Raw genomic sequence first — 12,504 nt, 5'->3', positions numbered from 1 at the left:
ATGAAATGGAAAAAACATTTCAGTGACACGTCCTAAGATGTGGAAAATGAAATAATTGAATTAGTGGCATACAAAAGAGTTTAAAAAGTTCACCTGCTCTGAATGAGTCAGACATCTTGACAATTCACACAAGTTTGATCAGATGTTCCACCTTTGTCTTTTGAGGGGGCTTTTCTTGTTATAATTTCAACAACATTTTTGAACATTTAGAGTTAGTGATGGCATACAGAGGAACTTTCAGGCCAATATTAGTTTCAACTGTTCTAAAATTCTTTTAGCTCCTTATTTGGTGAAAGGACACCAACATATTATACAAATAATTTAAAAACCTTTCTGTTAAAATTGTTTCCCAGGAATACATTTAGAAAAATGAAAAAGACTGCTAGTAAAACTAAATATTTTTCACACCATAGCAACATATCCGAGCCTCTGCTTAATGTACTCCTTCTGAAATAGTAGTTTACATTCAGGGCACCCTTCAGCAGAGAAGTACACTGCAAGGGACAGAACAGTACATATAAATGATTATAATGACTAAAGCCTCGTAATTTTCCAGTCAAGCCTTTGAAAGATTCCTTTAAGTGATTCCAGTACACATGATTAGTAGAAACTTTTTAAGTCTCAAGATCCAAACATACAGCACTCCACACATCATTAAGATCTGTCAAGAGTGTAGAACTGTGCGCTAGCAGAATCTGCTGAGAAACTGAAACATTTCCCTTCGCTCTGAACAGTACAAAAAAAGAGAATATTTTAAAACTGAAGAGTCTTGTGTGGGTAATTGAGAGGGAGACAATATTTTTAAGAAGCAAGAATAATATTTTCATCAGATGAGCTAAGATTTTTACTGTGCTAAGAAAGAAAAAGACCTTTCAAACATTTTATCACTTATTGTACTGAATAAGGGATCAGACATAAGAGAATTGGGCAATGGCTGAAACAGTTTATGAGCTGAAACTGTAAAAGCCAGAGAAGTGATCTGTTTTGCTCTCTATTGCTGGATCTCTGATTTTATGTGCAAGACAGATCATAAAGTTGTATCTAATTAATTTTTCCACCAAGTTGGTGAAGTTTGGTTCAGCTGGGCATTCAGCTTAGATTTAAAATCATGTAAATTCATAAAGTACCAGCAATATTAGCAGGAACATTTCACAAAGTGCCTATTAGCCCCACTACTACTAATTTGCACCCCACAGTTTGAAGAAATGCAGTTTCAATCTTTGATATGTGACTGTCTCAATTCTAGCAGAAATCTGTCCTGTCCCTTACTGCATACCTCCACAAAGAGGAAAAGCTGATGAGGTCCATAAACATGAAGTCACAGTTCCTCCCAACACCAGTACTTACCACTCTCCAAACTACATCATTCATTATCCATCATACACATTGATAGGGACAGTATTCCTCCCATTCCCAGATGTACACTACCTGCCCTCAGATGTATCCTTCATAGTTGTGTAACTAATGCTTAACAAACACACACATATATTTATTTATTTATTTAAAAGGGCACACAAAAAAGTGCACAGAAAATCATAAGTGAGGTATTTCCAGATTAACTTTAGAATCTTAGCATTTGCAGAATGATTTTAACAAGAAATTTCCGAGAATTCTTCAGCCAAAGGAAAAAATATACTAAAAAAGTTAACAGTATGCCATTGTTTAACCAACTGAAAGCCTTCTCCCTGTGCCTTTGAGCACACATGCAGACATCTGCTTTCAGGGAATAAAGTCTTCAAAAACATAATTGCTTTTCTTCTCTTTTATATATTTGAGTGCTTAAACCATTTAAACCATTGCATATTATTCTTTTTATCAAAACTTAAAAAATCTAATGAAATTTTAAGAAATTATCTATCTAGAAAAATTTATACTAAATGTATTCACATATGAACATTACCAGTGGAACACTGTCAAAAAGTTAGTTTTATTGTAAAATCAAATCCAACGCAGGTACAGAAAATGCATTTTAAATGCCTGTGTTGGATCTTTCTAAATCAAAACAAAGTGAAATATGTTTCATCCTGCTGAGGCAAAAGACTATTTGCTTTGCTCTTTTCCTTACACGATTTTGCGTTGCCTCAAAACAGATAATGTAAATATTGGACTGTGCAAAAACAGTGAAACCACATACAAAACAACATGCTTCTTTTATGCTATTGCCCAGAGAAACAACACATATACCTACTTGGCTCCTCATATTCCACCACCCAGTTCAAATTTCTATTTGCTTGCACTTCCACAATTTTAAAGACCATATAAGCAACAATGAGAATTAAATTATGTATGTCCTGTAAATTATCATACAACTTCTCTGCTCCTGCTGGGAAGAGAAAGCCCCTCTTTTAAATTGACTTAAAACATTTAATTTAAATTAGACTAAGGCTTCAATTGGTTGTAAATATTTTAGAAGAGTATGTTTGATACTTTTTGGAATACTATCCTCCTAATAAATAAGCAATCACCTTTTATCAACACATAACTTTTGATTCTACAAATTATTTAGAAAGTTAATACTCAAAATTGGTATAATGCTTAGAATTTTCTTGATGTGATCCAGTAAACTTACTGTCTATCAAGCAAATCAAACAATAGACCCCTCAACACTGTAATCCTTGCACTATGGATTATTACTGTATCATAATTTCACTAAAACTCTAGTCCACAGAATAGACTTTACCATAGGGTGTATTATGTATGAACTAAATCTATAATTCCACCTAAATAAATTATAAGCCATCAAATCAATTAATCTCTAGAACAAAACCAGGCTATAGTTAATTAGGGGACATTTTGTTGCAAAACTTTTTCACTCAGTTTGAGGACTCTGATGGGAAAAAATATTTAGGAATTGTAAATTAACTTCTTGGAATATTACCAACAAAACTTTTCTGCCTTTATATGTTTTCCTATTGATAAATATATTCCCTTCTAATCCTTGATAAATCTAGATGTTTTTCAGTACTTTAAATTTGGAAAATCAGAGTTTTAGTCTGCATGAACTGATTATTTTTCTTTTTGCAGTTTCCTCCTTGACTCTATTTAAAGTAACAGTTGCTGAAAGCATGGCAAATGAGTGACCCTTTTCAGCTTCCATCCATTTCTTATTTTGAAATTCTCTTCCATGCTTTGCAATAGAATGTGATACACAGCTACCTGAAGAAGCACTGAATGAGAGCAGTGTATATGCAGCAGTTTAGTCTGGTCTAATCAGCCATGCTGAGAGACCGTGTTAAGGGAGTGACACGACTGGCATGGTGTTTGTTAGTCACATCCAGTCCACTGGACCTGTTTCTATGAACAAGAATATATTTTATACTATATAAATATATATTAATACCTGAAAAAACTATTTATATTCTCATGACATTTAGGAATGAAAATTAAATGAAGCACCTGAAGAAGAGGCAGGAGAAGCCAGGTATGTTCAGTCCTGTTTAGAGAAAGCGGGCTGCAGATCTAGATTTTCATGTCAACTATCTAAGGAAAAACTAGACAGAAGGCAGAGCCAGACTTTTTCAGGAATGCACATCTAAAGAAAATTGAGCAATAGTCACAAGTTGCAGCACAAGAAATTCTCACATGGGATAAAGAAAAGTACTCAAGATGGAAATAAAGCACTGGAGCAGGTGCCCAGAGATGTGCTGCCATTTCCATCCTTAGATCCAAAACTGAGATGACTTTGGCCCTGTACAGCCTCATCTAAATACAAAGTTACTTTTGCTCAAAGGCTCTGGACCACAGGACCTCCAGATGTACATTCCAACCTACCAAACTGCACTTCTCTATCATTTTAAGATATCTGTAATGCTTCTGCATAAAAACCAGTGTGAAAATGGCCAACACAACATTGTAATTTCTTAACTTTTCTTGCATAAATTTACTTCCCTTTTAATCTTTTTAAAAAGATTAATCTTTTAATCTTTTTAAAAAAGATTAAAAGTATTATGCAATTTTATAAAATGGAGTTGTCATAAACTTAAGTTTTGGTGAAGCTCTCCCATGTAAATGGGGAAAAGTTGAGGTTACATACTTATGAAAGGTACAGATCTGTCAACAACTAGGTTAAGAGGTGCCCAATATAAAACCATGTCTTCTGTCTCAAACTGACAATTGTATAGCAATTGTCTTTTTATTTTAGATTTTTTTTGTCACATATGTGTTTGCAAACACCTACATATATACTCACACACACAATTAAGTTAATAAAATTTAAAACTTATATACAGTACTGAAAAAATATTAGTATGAAAATTGCAACCACTATTTCTACTGGTGGCCATGAAAGGAGGGGAAAGTAAAGGGTATGTGGATTTTCAATGGAATCAGAATGTTACAATCTCTCTCATATTAAATTTAATTAATTATGAGAAAAAGAAGTGGCTTTTCAAAATCCTTAGTATGGGCCTACCTTGGTTTCCATTTTTGACAATTCAATAAATAGTTTTGCTGTTTCATTTGTCAAGAATAGAAAAAAAGTTACAATGAACATCACAGAATATTACAGGAGGCATCTCATATTGCTTTATTTTGAGGAACAGAGCAGCACAAAATTTTAAAATTTTATGTACTGTATTACAAAGAAGAGGAAGGAGTACGACAGATGGAAACAATCTACAGGGCAACTAATTAAAATTGTTCAACTTCAGACACAGATTAATAAAAGGATTCATGGTAAAACTTATACTAGTCTATCAAACTTTGGTAAAGTGGCTTTCTTTCTGAGTATCTTCGTATGATGATGTATTTAAAACATTCTGTGTTTATTCCAGAAGAATACCAATTTCAAGAATACCAAGTGGCATTGTTCAAATTAGAAGGTAAATCATGTTTGGTCACAGGGAAAGAAAAATGTGGGAATCATTCCCTGCCCTAGACAAGGAATAAGAAGTCTTACAAACTGAAGCAAAGTAAAATCGTTTCTTTCCATAACTCTACATTAACTGGAAAGTTAGAAAAGCTAGCATGAGTTAAATGAATAAATGTATCTGCTTATGATACTATGCAATATTTGAAAGCCTTGGAAATACACCAACAGACCTGGAGTGAAAACCTGAGTTTACAGACATTTCTTTCTAGTTGGATATTAGAGTGGAACCAGATTTCACTAAAATTTTCATCTTACCATCCAATATTCACTTCTTTCCCCTTAAAAGCCTATATTAAATGCATATTTTCGTTTCTCATTCTTTTTAACCTAAAACACCTATGATTAAAAAGATTGTTCTGGAATATGTTTTAAAAACCTGTTGGATTAAGGTTCTCCAAAAACCTTTTTGAATTCCTGAATCTAACTTCAGTCTAATCCCTTCAGAGTAAAGTTAGCCTGTACCTTTAAAGTCTAATCTGAAAGATTTAAAAATAGCAAATTGTACGGAACTCAATCTGTTTATCTGAAAAGGATAAAAGGGTTTGTACTCCATCTAGATTTGAACTTTTGGTTCCACAGTGTCTAGGTATTTCAAACCAGAGGTTTATACCACAAGGTTTATAAGACATGACAGTCATGATAATTCCATCTTTCCTATGTTAATATCCATGTTAGAAACATAAATGAATGCCTTGATAAACTAGTCAAATATTTTTTTAAATACTAAATGAGAAATAATATGAAAAGTAACTATCAAAATTTCCATTTCAGTTGCAAGAAGTGATATGCTTCTTTTTTAAAATAATTTCTTACCAATCTCATAAAAAAGGGAAGTCACTAGCAGGAAAATTAGTTCATTACCTAATGACACGATGAAAACCTCTCTCCCATTTATTGCCTTTGTCTCATCCCACTTCCAAGGTAATCTGCTCAAGACTACCTTAGCCAACAAACTGTGAAACAAATCCAATGTACCCTATAACACAGGCAGCCCCAGTTAATATTGTTCAAATTATTTACATCTGAAGGGCCGCGCCTGTCTGGATAGCTGGGCCCGACGCTTCTCTGGACTTGCTTTCTGCTACTCACATCTGTTTCAGCTTTAGACTTTCGCTGGTATTCTGCCAGCAGCCACAACTTTTTAATGGCTACAATAAACTACAGAGACTCATCAAATCTTTGTTCTACGTGTTAAAATTATAACCTCTTCAATTAAAATTCTGATTTAAAAATTAACTAGAGCATAAACTGAAGAAAAAAATTTGAAAGGGAATCTTTAAAAAAAGATAAGTTCTTATATATGTGATTGTTTGTTTAAATGTAAGAGAAACAATCACAGGAATGCTTGTTAGAATCTGTTGCATATTCTAAGTGATAAAATACCAACATTCTGAAAACATTTCCACAACCTTTTTTGTTTCACATCTTTGCTGTCATTAACTTTGTGTGCTAATTGCTGTGACTGGCTTTAACGCACACCTTTACAAAGAATTACAGAAACAACATCAAGATATCAATTTTTCTAGATTTGCTATAAATACCTACAAAAATTTGGTTTAGAAGACAGAAATCAGTGATTACAAGAAAGCTGAAGTTTTTATTTTAAGAGTAAAAGAGTTTAGCTTTTCCTACTTGCTGTTTGTGTCTTTGTAATGTAGAACAAATATGATGTGAATGCTCCAGCCTCAATGCAGCTCCTGCTCAACTAAGATGTATGACAGCAGGACTACATGCTGAAAAAGTACAAGATCAAACACAGATCATGTTTCTGCAAAAAACTAGCCCAAAAGAGGGCAGGCCAAGGGGCTTACAGGGCCAAGCGATGAGAGGAGATAGAGCACTCACTTATGCCTGGGTCGAACAAACAACAACTGATACTTTCCTCCCACTATTAACCTTTGGAATTATCCTAAGGATGGCAGTGACCTAATCCAGCAATTCCTAGCTGTAAGGATAAACTATTTTGTAACGGTTTTCAGCACCTTTCATTGAAAAAATTTGAAAACAATTATCTTGTTCAATTCTGATTACAAAAGGACTCTTCTAGACTGGTGCAAACATGTAAATCTAAATGTAAAAGTTTTTACATGTTTTTATGCAGATTCTCTTCCTAAACTCCATCTTCTACACAGAACTCCCTCAGTAAAGTAGAAACTTTTCTATAACAAGAAAAAGGCTTAAAATATTCAGTCATCATTTCCTGAATTTATTTTAGAAAATTACATGTAGAACAAAATAAAAAAGAAACTGCGTGAAATACTTAAGAGCACAACCCTTCCTACTTTATTTCCACTCAGTACCTTGATTGATAGATGAGTTGGGTTTCTGAGCCCCTCTTTATAATAAACATTTTTAAATGTTTATTTTATGTCCCAGGGTGAAAATATTTTGAACTGGAGCTTTCCATTTCCCTTTGCTCTGCCTTGGCAAGCTGTGTTTTATTTCTGCATTAATAGTATTCAACTCTTTCTTGTAGCTTTGAAATTGTTGTTATACAAGTACTGAAGAAAGTATTTATGTTATGGAGCTAACAGATATCTACAGTTAAACACATAGTTCTGGAGAAGCCAGAGAAAAATTCATACATAACTGAAGGAATATTCAGAAAGATTTCTTTAGGGGCCTTTCGATTGTAAAAGGGAAAATTACTTTTCAGGATCTCTACTTTCATTTTTATTAAGTCATGAGTTAAATTTTTTTTTCTTTCTAATTTATGTGAGTAATTTGTGCCACAGTGTAAAAACTCTAAATGAATCAACACTATAAACCTAATTAGCAATAAGAAAACCTCATAAAGATCACATTTTAAATGGCACTTTGTTGTTAGCAGAACAAATGTGAAAGTTCCCAGTTACCTTCTAGATCTCTCCTCAGTTTCCTTAAGTCTTTTATTAGGTCTTCAAATTTAACTTGGGAGGCCTGGAAAAAATCCTGTGGTTCTGGTAAAGGAAAAATACTCTTGTCTGTTCCTGCTTCCTAAACAAACAAACAAACAAACAAACAAGCCTCTATGAAAATTGAATGCATTTAAAGTGAAATAAGTAGCTTTTAAAAACTTCTCATCTATGCAACAGTGTTATAAAATTACAAAAATCACATATTTTAAATCATTCTTGTTAAAACAACATCTCATTCAAGATTAAATATCAACCATTCTGAGTATTGAAACTTCCTTTTAGATGTTGTAAAGCAAACTGTGCTCAATTTAAATTTTGAAACAACATTAAACACAGAACATTTCAGTTAATTTTATGTTAATTAAGGTTTAGATAAGGGATTAGAAGTTTCTTAGAAAAAGATAACAGGAATGCCCATTTTAATGCAAGAAGGGATCTTATGCCAAACGTTTGTGGTTTCACTCTCTCACAATTCATTAAAAACACACACACTTTATAAGCATAAATTGGAAACCCTATTCATATATTTCCTGAAGCACTTCACACAGATAAAAATACACAGTTGAATGCTTATGTGGCTAAATAAATAACAGGGGTTAAAGCCTGCATGGACCCCCTAAGTATATACCTTATTTTTAGCACAGCAAGAAAAAATAATCAGAAGTAAAACAAATAAACAAACAAAGCCAATAGGAACCCCCTCACATACAAAACAAAACAAAATAAAAAAAGACCCAGCAACCAACCAACAAAAAACTTTTACACGGTTCAAAGCAATATCTCCAGTGGAATTTTAGGAAGTAAAGTATGTATAAATGGTATTAACATGACTTTGCTGAGTATAAGCATATATTGCTGAGTTTGAAATATGCATATGCCTGCATGGATTTCAATCTGTAATAAAGGAAAACTCATAGGTTGGAGAGCTAATTGTTTAGTGAATGGGGAAAGAATAATTTTTTATTATAAAGATATAAACATTTTGGTGGAGAAAGTGCAATGGATGATAATTATACTGTGTTTATTTCCTCCAAGGAAGATACACTCTTTTGTTTCACAAAATTCCCTGAAGTAAAATTACAGTATAGCAGGAAGTTTGCAGAAATATTAACTAAATTAATTAAATATTTTATTAAATAAATATTTTAATAAATTCATTAGAAAGTATAAAAATCGCAGTTCCCCCCAAAAATCCAAACCAACAAAAATACCAACAAGAGAAAACACAAGAAAAAAGAAAGAGAAACAAACAAACGCAAAAATCTTAAAGAAAGAATACTGATACAGATCTATATATCTGAGGACTACTAACTCATCAATGCAACAACCTTACGTAAGAATTTAAAGAAAAAAGAAGAAAAAAAAATTTAAATTGTTGAAAATCATTGTTAAAATAATTTAATAGCAACATTTTCATTCAAAGTAAAATAGTTCAAATTTTCCACTCAGTAAATTTGGCTATTGCCAATAACAAAAAAACCCCAAAAAATACCAACAAAAAACAACAACAACAACAAAAAACCAAAAAAACCGACCCAAAAACCAAACAAACAACCAACCCCCCCAAAAATATATATATAATAAATGAATGTATATAATACATGTAAATGCGTGTACAGAGGAGTATCATATACAATAGAATGGAACTTACAGCAGCATTTTAACCCCTAACTTCACCCCCATCAGCTGACCCACTTATCTTAAAATAACAACCTGTCCTTGCATTTTTCATCCTAAGAGAGAAATCATGCTTCTGCCTTCCAATATCATGACATCAGAAGAAATTTTACAATGTTTCAGCCACCCAGCTGTAATACGCAGGGCTGGAGAGACTACCTGTCCAGTCTGCAACAGTCACAGCTAACTGCCTGCAGTGGTTCTCTCAACAACCACGGTAAAATTTTCCCTAGTCTTACCTTGAAACTTATAGCAAGTTTCATGCCTATTGAGGTACACAACTATTATAAGAAAGCAAAAGAAATGGATTTTATTTTCCCATCTGAGGTATTATGTTCAGATTTCTATAAAGCTGTTACAAACCCTTTCACCATCTCTTAAAGAAACTAAGTTTTGGAGAGGCTGATAGAGCAAATCCTTTACCTTATCACAATGGCGTAGGTAGTATATGACAACATAATCCACAAGATTAATACCATTGTCCTAGAAAAAATTAAAAATGTATGATTAACACTGATTCAGTGTGCAAATGTACTCTATTTAAAATTAAATTATTATTTTATATTGCTGTGAGAAATAGGATTCATAATACTCTTTTAGCCTTAGCATTACTGATCAAAAACATTTGATTTTTTACAACAGCGACTTCATCGTACCACTACTGGATTCAGAGTTTATTTTGGTTTTAAATACCAGAAAAAATACATGCAGAGAATACATGGGAGAAGCTTTTTATGTAATAATAGAAGGCATTACAGAATAATAATATTAACTCAAATAAAAATATTATTCAATAATACTACTCTTAAACATAGTATCAACTAAATATTACAGTCACCTCAGATACAATTATGTGAAAAGAATTTCTTGATTCCTATAGTCTCAATCATCTATAAGGAAGATCCAAAAAAGGCACAGATACTTTACATATTTTATTCTAAATATGAAATCAGATAGCATTCAACTAAGAAGTGTACTTCATGCCCTGTTACCATATAAATATGAATTTTAATTCTCACTTTATAGAATCACCATTTCCATGTTCCTGCACACAACTGTAAACAGTATTTTATTTTGTTACATGTCATTGGGTCAGCATGGGCCAGATGAACTAAGGAAAAGTTATACATTACATTCAGTAATATAAAAGAACCATGATATAGGGAATTATATCTGGAATGCCTTTGAAGTTTTTTGGACATGTTTTCATATTTTATATTGACAGGTATCAGAACAAGCATTTGTATGTGAACAATGTCTGACTTCCTGTACAGAGCTGCCTTGTCTATATGAGAGTCTGCAGCACATTATATTTTATTAGTATCATACACCAGCAAAATTCTTAACTAAGTAAGTCACTGCTGTCATGCAGGAAAAGCCACCCTGCATGTTTAAGAGTTTTAGAAGCCATTACTGATAGGTCAAAAAATCTCTATAAAAAGTAACTTTCTAAGCTCATATGACAATAAATGACTTTTATGTGAAATAAGAGGTATTTAGCAGTGGCTCTTTACCTTAGCTCATGGAATTCAGCTCAGTTAAGATGTATTTGCTGGCAACTCATGAGAAGGGAATAATAGGACAAAGGAAGAATACCTTAATGCTCAAGTGTACAAGACCCTGCATTCTTCTCCTTTTCAAATACAGACTACCAATTATCTCTGAGGTTTCACATCTCCCTGTAGTAACTGGACCCTATGAGTTTTCATGCATTTTGAAGGCTAATCTAAACTAATAACATATTTATTCTGGCTACCAGGAAACTGTAAATAATGTGGCTTTTTAGCCTGTTTTGCTAAGGAACAAGTCTTTCATAGTTATATTTTATATCAGTTACTCCTTTTCATAATGCATAATTTTGGAACAAGCTTGCTAAATTCAGCCACATTGGAAAGTCCCAGAGATTATTAAATTCTATGAAGTTTATAGGCAGATAAAAGAGTGACACTAAGCCTAGCAGTTCTACTGAGAAAAGTCAGGCAAAGCTGAGTTTTACATTTTTCTTCAAGGCAGCTAGCCAGCCAACAAACGCCTGAGTAATGGGAAACTTGGCCTGGTTCTAGTTAAGCTGTTGTTTGTACTGTGTCTTGTCCATGCAGTAGGACTGGGAAAAAAGCGGTTATATGGAACAGCTGAACCATCACAGCGAAGACAAAAGTAAGAATTAGAACCACGGAATAATTTCAATCAGAAAATACCTTTAAGATCATTGAGTCCAACTGAAAATCCAGCACTGCCAAATCCATCAGTTAACTATATTCTTAAGTGCCACCTCCAGGGTTGTTGATTCCACCACCTCTCTGGGCAGCCTGTTCCAATGCCTTATAACCCTTTCAGTGAAGAAATTTTTCCTAATATCCAAGCTAAACTTCCCATGAAAGAACTTGAGGCTGCTTCCTCTCATCCTATTGTTTGTTACTTAGGAGAAGACATCAACCCCCAGCTGCTACAGTCTCCTTTCAGGGAACTGCAGAGTGATAAGGTTTCACCTGAGCCTCCTTTCCTCTGCTAAACTACCCCAGCTTCCTCAGCTGCTCCTTGTAAGACTTGTGCACCAGACTCTTTACCAGTTTTGTTTATCTTTGGACATGCTCCAGCACCTCAATGTCTTTAGGAGACAAAGGACTCAAATCCTTTGGAAAAAGCTTTCATTAAAACACTGAACAATTCATCAAATGTGTTTCTACACTTTGTTAATGATGATAAAAGTAAAACAAGTAAAACAAAATGCTCCACAGATAAACTGTTTTGCTGACACTTCCTGTATCACAAATGCAGTCCTGTGTACATGAAGCATAATAGGGAACAAAAGCTTAAAATCTGCATCTCTTGTAGTCAAGAAAGCACATCTCACAAGAAAAGTAGGAGAGCATGAAAGTTTTTTCCTCACACTCCAAGTCTATACCAACATCAGCAGAAAATTATCTCCTATTCTTTGCTGCTTCCTATATCCACGTGGTGTCTAGGTATGTTCTGGCAAAGAATGACTTCAAGCAGTGTTCCCAATGCCTACATTCCCTAACACCTCCTGCTCTGCCCTACAGAAATAAGAGACAAAGT

At 33.5% G+C, this 12,504-nt stretch overlaps 1 protein-coding gene across 6 annotated transcripts in view; it reads right to left on the bottom strand.

Moving 5' to 3' along the window:
* The window catches only part of FMN1 (formin 1), a 176,620-nt gene that overhangs the window by 46,749 nt on the left and 117,367 nt on the right, over positions 1-12,504 (bottom strand). For all 6 annotated transcript variants that reach the window (XM_077180357.1, XM_077180356.1, XM_077180359.1 and 3 more), the window contains 2 exons: positions 9,868-9,927; positions 7,726-7,846 (listed from right to left, as the gene is read on the bottom strand). In XM_077180357.1, coding sequence (XP_077036472.1) covers positions 7,726-7,846; positions 9,868-9,927 — 181 coding nt within the window. The remainder of the gene's footprint in view (positions 1-7,725; positions 7,847-9,867; positions 9,928-12,504) is intronic.

Source organism: Agelaius phoeniceus, chromosome 6 (genome assembly GCF_051311805.1).
Source record: "Agelaius phoeniceus isolate bAgePho1 chromosome 6, bAgePho1.hap1, whole genome shotgun sequence".
Classification (NCBI taxonomy): Eukaryota; Metazoa; Chordata; class Aves; order Passeriformes; family Icteridae; genus Agelaius; species Agelaius phoeniceus.
This window is presented reverse-complemented; position numbering and strand designations above follow the sequence as displayed.